At 39.4% G+C, this 11,002-nt stretch overlaps 1 protein-coding gene across 1 annotated transcript in view; it reads left to right on the forward strand.

The window, feature by feature from the left end:
- The window catches only part of LOC143032025 (uncharacterized), a 96,633-nt gene extending 86,142 nt beyond the window's left edge, over window positions 1-10,491 (forward strand). The window contains exons 9-13 of the mRNA XM_076196496.1: window positions 1,930-2,104; window positions 3,499-3,625; window positions 4,811-4,941; window positions 8,965-9,068; window positions 9,628-10,491. Of these exons, the coding sequence (XP_076052611.1) occupies window positions 1,930-2,104; window positions 3,499-3,625; window positions 4,811-4,941; window positions 8,965-9,023 (492 nt within the window). The 3' untranslated portion in view covers window positions 9,024-9,068; window positions 9,628-10,491. The remainder of the gene's footprint in view (window positions 1-1,929; window positions 2,105-3,498; window positions 3,626-4,810; window positions 4,942-8,964; window positions 9,069-9,627) is intronic.
- Window positions 10,492-11,002: the final 511 nt, after the last annotated feature.

The raw sequence follows: 11,002 nt of genomic DNA on the forward strand, positions 1-11,002 counted from the left end.
ATATATATATATATATATATATATATATATATATATGTACAACACTGAATGGGTCCCAGTGATTAGAGATACGATTCTATCCACCACAATGCACTTTAATTCTAAGCCATTAACATCGGAAGAACCGTGGAGGCAACGCAGAAATTGAAACGTGGATCGCCCGAAGACTCGAACCTACGGTCCGCACGTGACAAGTGCAGCATTGACTTAAACCATTCTGAACATTCTGGTGGTCGTAGTTATTATTGGGGCATGTCGGCTGGCTCAATTCCAGGGACTGGCAAAGAATCGGCCTGGCTAGGGCTAGGTACAATCGACGTTTGGTGGACAGTGTTGCAATTTTGAAGCGCTTTAGTCTTCCCAACACAGCCTTAGACCTCGCTCGCTCCCTCCCTGTCTGCGGAAGTGTGGGTCCGGGTAAGGCCAGTACCCAGTGTGCTACCCAGCACACAGGCATTGTCTTTCACTGGGACGTTTATGTTGTTTATTCTAAGAGGAGCGTTCATGATCGTTCTGTTGGTTCGCTTGCAGCGGAAGTATACAGTTTTGCATTTCGACGCACTGGTCTTGATGCGCCACTACTGTTCCCACGCGTGTGCCCTGTCTAGTATGTTTTGCATTACGTGTAACGCTCTCTGCAGCGTTTTGTTTCTTCTAATGTGATTATTGTCGCCCGCATACGAAAGAGTGAGAGCACGGTTGCGCGGGTAATCCGGCTCTGGCATGGACTGACCTTTGCGGTACTCCAACCTTCGGCACAAAAGGTCGTCCAGGTAGTTGCAGAGCAACCGTATGAACGGCAGGGCAGCAAAGTCGAAGTTGTGGTACAATTTGTGCTTAAGGCCTTCATGCCAAACAGTATCGAATGTCTTCACATCTTTACAAACTAAAATGGCCTTGCCAGGGCGACCGCCTGGCGGTCTTTGAACCCATTGAGTGATCATGGAAATAACGTCGTCTGCATCGCGCTCCGGCCGGAAACTAAAGTGGCAATCCCTCATCACGTTCTCCGTCTCCAGGTACCCGGTCAGACGGCAGCAGAGGACGTGCTCAAACCCCTTACCAAAGTATTCCATGGGGGGAGATTGGCCGGTATGAAAGTGGGGCGGAGACTGATTTCCGGGGTTTGGGAATGAGGATGGTATGAGAGCCCTTGAAAAGCTGCGGGAAGTACCCAGAGGCTAGTGAAATCTCACTTGCTGATTTTCAAAAGGAATAAAAGAACTACTCTTCAGAAAAATATGACGTCAGTCCTCGCTTCGCGAGCGAAGCGAGGACTGGCGTCATATTTTTCTGAAGAGTAGTTCTTTTATTCCTTTTGAAAATCAGCAAGTGAGATTTCACTAGCCTCTGGGTACTTCCCGCAGCTTTTCAAGGGCTCTCATACCATCCTCATTCCCAAACCCCGGAAATCAGTCTCCGCCCCATTTTCATACCGGCCAATCTCCCCCCCTGGAATACTTTGGTAAGGGGTAATGCCTCTACCTCTACATCGTTTTTTTTTTCTTTCTTTCTGAAACGTAGGTGAGGTATAATAATTACATTGGAGTCAAGAAGTGGGCTGGAAAAACTAGCTATTAGCATGAGTGTGGTCAAACATGTGACAAATAGGTATTCATTCCGTATTCATATTTGTACCTGCGAGCGTGTGCATGTATGTTTTTATGTGTATAGCATGTATGTATGTAGGAAAGATTTCTTCTATGATAATTATCTAAACAACAAACTCCGGAGTCTTATACTCAACATGAAACCTTTTCGTTGTTGTACTATATTCTCAGGGTGACCCTTCCCTATTTTGGCAAAAGTGTATTTATGTATATATGTAGGTAAGATTTCTTCTATCTAAACAACAAACTCCGGAGTTTTATATTCAACCTTTTCGTTGTTGTGCTATGTTCTCAGCGTGAGCCTTCCCTATTTTGGCAGGTCCATCCTCAGTTCAAATTCACGCCACAAGCGGATCGGTATGATGTTGCAGTCATCCGACTGGACCACCCAGTGCACTTTGAGCCCCATGTACAGCCTATCTGTCTGCCAGAAAAAGGTGCCACGTGGCTTGGACAATTTGCATGGGCTGCTGGCTGGGGGGCATTACAAGCAGGTAGGTCTGAAAAAAAGAGAGAAAAATTAACAAATATTTTCATTGCGGAGCTCTTGAATTCAGTTTTATTCTATATTATGATTGTATGAGTCATCGTTTTTATACACATTTGGATTGTATCACTGAAGGCTTTTTAGCTATCTCTAAGATCATTATCTATGGTTAGAGAATAATACTGTTCAAAGATCATGGGAGGTTGAAAAATTTGAAGAGGAATTTTAGTTTTCATCGTCTTCATACAAAAATCACACACACACAAAAAAAGGGATATCAAAAAAGTATTAATCTCTACTGCCGTGAATCCAGGTATATATATATATATATATATATATATATATATATATATATATATATATATATATATAATTACTGACGATGTCAAGATGTGCTATCCTTGATTTCATATATATATATATATATATATATAATTACTGACGATGTCAAGATGTGCTATCCTTGATTTCATATATATATATATATATATATATATATATATATATATATATATATATATATGCTAATAAGAACACGGGTACGTGTGTTCACTTATGCAAAGTAGACCACTTGGAAAAAGAAACTAACGAAGCAGAGCGCTTTCGTATATTACATCTTCAGTGCAAGTGGTCTACTTTGCATGCATATATATATATATATATATATATATATATGTATATATATATGTATATATATATACATATATATATACATGTATATATATATATATATATATATATATATATATATATATATATATAAAATCGCTGACGATGTCAAGATGTGCTATCTTTGATTTCATATATATATATATATATATATATATATATATATATATATATATATATATACTGTATATATATATATATTGCAGTAATTCACAAGGCACACGTGAAAATAATATGCAGATAAAACCACTGGGAAATAAGAAGCCTAGTCCGAACGTTTTCGTCAATTTAATTCTTTGATAATGTCTTAAATAGACGAAAACGTTCGGACTAAGCTTCTTATTTCCCAGTGTTTTTTTCTGCATATATATATATATATATATATATATATGTATATATATATATATATGTATATATATATGCATATATATATATATACATATATATATATATACATGTATATATATATATATATACATGTATATATATATAGATATATATATATATATATATATATATAATCACTGACGATGTCAAGATGTGCTATCCTTGATTTCGTAGTTTGTAATCTTATATTGGATTCCTTACTGTCTTTTTTGTCGTATGGTTTTGGAAAATATTCATATGGATGAAGACTCTTTCCAGGCGTTCGGAGACTATTTAGTGTTTGGTTATGTTACTGCCTTTTATGTCTTTGAAAGATACAGTAATTGATGAAGACTTTTCTTGCAGGTTCTCGTCTTCGCCCCAAAACGCTTCAGGTTGTTGATGTTCCAATACTGGACTCCCGTATATGTGAGGACTGGCACCGCACCAAAGGCATCAACGTGGTTATTTATGATGAAATGATGTGTGCAGGGTAAGTCATGTTTGGAACTTGACTCGTATCCTACACTTTACTGATAGGAAGTAGTAAGGGGGTTATCACACTAGCCTAGGCTATCTTTCCTCCAACCTCCAATGACGTAAAATAACTATGGCAAACTATTTTGTTTTCTCAACAAAAATACATATGATATGCCGGAGGAAAATGATTAAGGAGAAATTTGGTGAGGCATACAGACTTTTAATCAGTGAGCATAACATAAAAATGAAACAGTGAAAATTTCTCCAAAATGATAGACTGTATTTTCTTTTGTTGAAACTTTGAAACTCCCTTGCGTGGACAAGATGGAAAAGACGACTCAGTAAATCTAGGTGTATTTAGAGGATTAACTTTACATTTAAATTAGATCCAGATTTGAAAAATCACCTAGAAACCAGCACGATTTTCAAAAATGTTTTTAAGACCATTCAGAATGAGATACTTGACAGCCTGCTACGAATATACCATGAAGAGAAAAGAACAGAAATTAGTGAAGCTTTCTTTGTAGCTGTCATGGGTAATGACCCTATAGGTTTTTTGGAACATACTCAAATGGTCATTGTTCTACGTATTTGAACGTTTTAGGGGATTCTGTATTCTAGCAAACCAAGCTGCAGATGGCATATCAAAACATACTCAAGGACAATAACAATTAGACATTAACCCCCAAAATTGAGTCTGCCGTACCTTTATGACATGGTTCTTGGGTCTGTTTCCGTACACTCCTGTTGAAATTCAAGCATTAGATGATTACTTTTATCTATAGAGCTACATCAGTAAACCAATAATGCCTGTCTTTGAGCATATATGCTCACCCAAAGTAATGACCATTATCAGTCCAGCTGAATGCCATGGTGCCAAGCGTGAAGGAAATCAGACAGCTGTCCAGAGTATTGGCTAGGTCAAGTTACCCAAGGTGCCTGGACCATGGTGTGAAGCCTGTGCTACATGTATGAAACCATTAGTTGTGCGCTGAAACAACTAGTTATTTTAAGAGAAGATTAAATAACTTTATTGATGATAGGGATGATAGGTAGTAAATGACATGGAACCGCCTGGCGTAGGACTTATGATTTCTTGGAGTCTTCCTCATTTTTATGTTCCTCTGTTCTTATAAGCAGTTTCACACCCATGGCCCATAGGAAACTTGTCTAGTTTCATGTATAAATACTGTTTCAGGTACGGCCATGGTGGAAAGGATTCATGCCAAGGTGATTCTGGGGGTCCTTTGATGGTACAAGACGATGGCCGTTGGTTCCTTGCTGGTATTGTTTCAGCTGGATACTCGTGCGCACAAAACAAACAGCCAGGTATGTATATTTTTAGTTTCATCTTATTCTTTATCTCTTCTCAATGACCTTAGCAAAGTACCTCCTAAGATGATCATGACAAAGATGCTGCACGTGGTGAAGATGAAAAAGAATAATGAAGACACTGAAGAGAACACGTTTTAGTACGGACAAAAAGTAAGTCTAGAAAGTGACAAAATCTTGAGACATAATAACATCGCTACAAATTAAGGTGACCATTGCAAATATAAATATTCAATGCAAGAAGTATGTAAGAAAATAAAATCTATGTGATTTTAATCTAAACCAGAGCCTTTTAAATCAGAGATCTTTTTGGACACCTTAGTTGATGAGAGTGTGATAAAGTAACCAGGCAGCATACACATGCAGTAGAACTCTTGGCTTTCGGGACCAAACGTTGCTGAATCATGGAACAATTTTCAAGAATGTGATAATACTAAACGAAAAGCAATGTCTTTTCATGCATTTATTGTTATTATTTTTAATCTAAAAATAACGAAGGTGTAATTATGGTGTATGGATGTTCTTAACCCATTCAACTCCGATGACAAGATGTCTTGTCATTTGGTCAAATAAAACAAAAAATCATAAAACACCAAAATGTTTGATCAAACACCAGAAAAATATGACGTCAGTCCTCGCTTCGCTCGCAGCGAAGCGAGGACTGACGTCATATTTTTCTGGTGTTTGATCAAACATTTTGGTGTTTTATGATTTTTTGTTTTATTTGACCAAATGACAAGACATCTTGTCATCGGAGTTGAATGGGTTAAGCAGGGCTATTGTTGGAACAGGTAAGTGCACAGTACTCCAGGTCCAGTGTTTTCAGTCTTTCTTCGTTTGGTGTAACTGGAATCTTATTTGTATTCTACGCTTTGTAAGGAGACCACATAACCTCTAAATATTCTAATCTAAGAAACCTATGGCAGAACAAAGCCCTGTTAGTTGAGGCTAGCCGCTGTTTTGTTTTTTTTTCCGGGAAACGAACTCACTACCACCTGCTCGTGAGTTTGACACAGTATTTATTGGGCTACCCCTCGGCCCCGTGTATGTGTATATATATATATATATATATATATATATATATATATATATATACATATATGTATGTATGCTTCAAGTCAGCATTCAGTGCCCCTGCCTCACAGCCGGGCAGAGAGTTTAAGTGATATGAAGAATGGGATCTTTATCCTCCATCCTCCTCTTCCATAAAAATCCATAACACTATGAGCAATGTCAATCCCTCGAAGGACTTCCTAATATGACCCACCACTGTTATGCATTACACTGCCAAGGTATGTGAAGCTTTCCAAGACCTCAGTGTCCTCGCTTCATGCATGGGCAGACTGACCTGCATTATCCACCAGTGAGCATCCAAACGCCTGGTCCAGGAGACCTGGAGTTCAAGCAGTGACTCAAAGGCTGCAACCAGGACTCTCAACGGCTCTGCAAGAAGGACAGCATCATCAGCAAAGACAAGGTTTGTGAGACTGACACCCGCCCAGACTTCAACCTTGCGGCGGTCTGGAACAGCTCATACATGCTTTCAAGAGGCAGTGTCCACATTATGCCACTGTTGGGAGTGTCGGTACCCGGAGGAGATTAGAAGGGGAGACCACCCCTCGACCATAGACAGCGCCAGGGGGAGGGTGCAGTGTCAGGAAGCTGAGGTTTGTCTCTGAAGAGGAGACGGTAAAGTGCCGCGCCACTCCGTCAGAGGTGAGTGGCGGGCTGAGGCTTACGCGAAGAATAGCAGTAGCTGTACACTCTAGCAGGTATTGGTGGAGGAATTGTTATACCGTATCCCTACAAAGGCTGCAGTGTTCGTGATTGTCTCTCCCTGCATTCGCCTCCCACAACTATATCTAAGGCACCTCCTGTGGAAGATAGATTTCACACTTCTACCAGAAGGCTGGTAGATGGCCTTGTGCCTAGTGATGAGGTAGGACCACCTTGCTGAGGCGGAAGTAGTAATACGGCTGCTAAGGTCGGCCCTGACCAGCAATCTGGCTTCCTTGATGGTGACCCCCTTGATCTGTGCGATCGTGGATGCCACCAGGGGCAGTGTGATCCTGTTGAACCTCGTCTCTGCCTTGGCATCATCATCCGCAATAGTGTTCCCTGGAACTCCAATATGACTGGGAATCCAGTGAAACTTTGCAGACCTGTCGTGCGGGTGTAAGTGATTCTGCGAGTGCCGTTAAGCTCATCTCGTTAATTGCACGTTATCCATTGTCTCCCCCCCCCCCATCGGACGACGTTCTTAACACTCCTTGAGTCTCTGTGGATGACGAATGTTCCCTGCTCAGCAGAGAGGAGGTGATCCAGGGCCTTGGAGATGGCAGCCAATTCCGTCTGTGGAGTGGAGCTTCCGTCACTTACTCTCCATAGCGCGGTCACCCCACAGAATCGTCAGTGTAGTGCGACGAGCTAGCTGGGGTGGAGTGGTGGGGGGTGGTGGTAATGGTAATGGACTTTATGGCCTCGAGGACCATCGGCCGTAATTATGCCGGGTCACAGTCAGCCTTCCTCCTGGCGAGGTGGAAGAGTTGAAAGCTGCTGTACAAAGATTGATCCGGGGGAGATCTGTCCAGAGCACGTCGCCGAACCAGTCCCCGGAGTTCGAAGGTGAGGATCGAACTCACCGTGTGGGCCATCCAGGAACACTCAGGATGGAGGTCTTGACTTCACTCTCCCTTAACCCATTAAACTCCGATGACAAGATTCTTGTCATTTGGTCAAATAAAACAAAAAATCATAAAACACCAAAATGTTTGATCAAACACCAGAAAAAATATGACGTCAGTCCTCGCTTCGCTCGCGAGCGAAGCGAGGACTGACGTCATATTTTTTCTGGTGTTTGATCAAACATTTTGGTGTTTTATGATTTTTTGTTTTATTTGACCAAATGACAAGAATCTTGTCATCGGAGTTTAATGGGTTAAGCCGGTCAGAAGTCAGACAAGAAGACAGGAAGAAAGCCTCTCCGCTCGTAGGCGAAGGGAGGTAATTCCCGCCTCCCAAGATTCTCCACATGAGTCCATGGAGAGGCCTCAGTGATGGTGTGGAAAACCTATTTTTGGAGGACCTCGAGTTTATCCCACGATCTGAGGAAGATAAGAGCCACGGCGCCATAGTCCACTACGTGCCGCTTAAACATAGTACGTCCAGAGCACCTTGTGCCCTGCACCCAACTGGGGCCTCGTCATGATTCTGAGGAGATTTAGTCTTGTCATTAATCGACAAGCGGGATCACGATTGTTTGATGCATTTGAATGCAATGTCCACGATGTTTGCCCGAACACCAGCAGTTCGCAGGACGCTTTACAGGGTCAAACAGATGACCAGCGAAACACTACTTAATCATTTAAATCTGCAAGGAGAGAACATTGTATTTTCTATGTAAATGCTTAACTGATGAATAAAGTCATTATAATTTGAACCGTTTGGTATCCATTGCGGTACCATTGTATATTTAGTTAATCTTAATATGTTACCATTCTATATTTTGTGTTAGGTTAATGGGAGTACGGGTCGATGGTCTGATGACCTGGGATATGTAACGGGAAAAAGGTTAAGAACCCCTGATAGGAATAGAATGTTTTCCCTTCAATAATAGACCCTGTTAATCCATTAAACTCCAATGACAAGATTCTTGTCATTTGGTCAAATAAATAAAAAATCATAAAACACCAAAATGTTTGATCAAACACCAGAAAAATATGACGTCAGTCCTCGCTTCGCTCGCGACGTCATATTTTTCTGGTGTTTGACCAAACATTTTGGTGTTTTATGATTTTTTGTTTTATTTGACCAAATGACAAGAATCTTGTCATCGGAGTTTTATGGGTTAAAGTAAAACGCTGTAAACAGATCACATAAAGGGAGAGCTATTTATACCATGTAAATAGAACATTTGCATTGCTACCAGCTAGTCAACATGTGTCACATAACACTGTGTTGTCTTTCCTTTATATGCATTTATATTTCATCATTAATGACGTTTGTTTTTTCATCCATCAGGAATCTACCATAAAGTCTCCTACACATCTGATTGGATATCCTGGGCTGCAAGTACTTGAAACAATCCTCCAACATGCGGAACATGTTTGCACTCAAGGAAATGGGTATTTTTATTTTCTCTCTCATTAGAAGAAAGTTTGATATAAGGAAATTGGAATAATTTATTCTATTGATGTTATATGGTTACATTAGGGACATCCAGATGCAGTTTAAAAGTCCAAGAGTTGGGACCAAGTATTTTGTTTCTTTTAATGCAATGGACTTAACCCATTAAACTCCGATGACAAGATTCTTGTCATTTGGTCAAATAAAACAAAAAATCATAAAACACCAAAATGTTTGATCAAACACCAGAAAAATATGACGTCAGTCCTCGCTTCGCTCGCGAGCGAAGCGAGGACTGACGTCATATTTTTCTGGTGTTTGATCAAACATTTTGGTGTTTTATGATTTTTTGTTTTATTTTACCAAATGACAAGAATCTTGTCATCGGAGTTTAATGGGTTAAGTCCATTGCATTAAAAATTAAGTCACTTGCTTATTGAGATAATGAGTACATTCGGTATAAAAAAAAAAAAAATACCATCACCGCAGTTCTTCCCTCAGACTGACCCTTTCCTTCTATTGCGTTTTCTCATAACTGGCCCTGCCCTGCCATCTCAGCCTGTTCTGCTCATTGCCAGCACCTGCCTGCCTGCCTGCCTGCCTGTACATGCAGCTAATCATGAATGAATTACAGTATTCCTGCAGAAGTTCAAGATTCCATTTTCGGAAAACTGAACTGCTATAAGCTGCTTTGAACTACAATGCACACATCTTTAGAACTCGTATCTATGAATGAAAGATGTAGTAAACTAAAGTCTGTCTTTGTATTTGGATTATGTATTAACTACTTATTCATTCTGGTCACTGATTAGCTTAGTAGCATGTGTAGTGCATACAGCCAGCCAACGGTCTATGCATTATGTTGCTGTCTGGTGCTCAATTTGTTCCAAGAGTACAGCATTTAACAGTTGAAAGTGGTGTGAACAGTTCAGGACAGGTTAAAAAGACTGTGCCCATACCACACATGTCACAATGATGCTTGTTTTTATTCAGCTCTTGTGAGGAGAATGAATACTTGAAACAGCAGCTATTTCAAATCTTGAGATTTTTATAACTGAGTTGGCTTGGTCAGATTAGAATAATTTCTAGATTGAAACTATGAAAATGATTATGAAAATAAGACTATAAACCAGATTTCCATAGCTTAACTAGTAAATATTAAAAGAATCAATTTGGCTAGATTAAAAGGAATTCTATTTGTGCCCTAGTCAGTAGCTGATATTCAAAAAAGTAGCATAATATTTGTGAGGCGTGACGGACATCTTTTCACATATGATCTTCATTATGTAATGTATGGGTGGTCTTTATTTGTTCAGTCTAGATGTATAGTTGTAGAACTTTTTAACTTTGTCATCACATAACAGTATTTTTGTTTCTAAACATGACACCATATTGGTTAGGCTAATTCTTAACCCATTAAACTCCGATGACAAGATGTCTTGTCATTTGGTCAAATAAAAAAAAAAATCATAAAACACCAAAATGTTTGATGACGTCCTATTTTTCTGGTGTTTGATCAAACATTTTGGTATTTTATGATTTTTTGTTTTATTTGACCAAATGACAAGACATCTTGTCATCGGAGTTTAATGGGTTAAAAAAAAAAAAGGCCAGTATAATGTATGTTGGTGGTGCTCAAACTCATAGTATTTCAATTAGGTGATGATTCATCATTCAACAGCCTTCAAGATCTTGCATTAGTCCAAGATTTTTTTACTTTTTTTAATATGTTATCCAAAAGTTTGAACATCTGGAATCAAAAGCAAGAAACAACTCGGATATGATTTTAGATATGTGAGTATGCAATGAGAAGTAATCATCACATTAGAATTAGATATGAACAACTGTGAAAAAAGTAGAGCATGAACCATCAATTATCAATTATACAGTAGTAGGTAAATATAATTTTTTTTACTGTATGAAATAACAGTGC

The sequence above is a fragment of the Oratosquilla oratoria genome, chromosome 12 (genome assembly GCF_046742065.1).
Source record: "Oratosquilla oratoria isolate Oo_2021 chromosome 12, ASM4674206v1, whole genome shotgun sequence".
Classification (NCBI taxonomy): Eukaryota; Metazoa; Arthropoda; class Malacostraca; order Stomatopoda; family Squillidae; genus Oratosquilla; species Oratosquilla oratoria.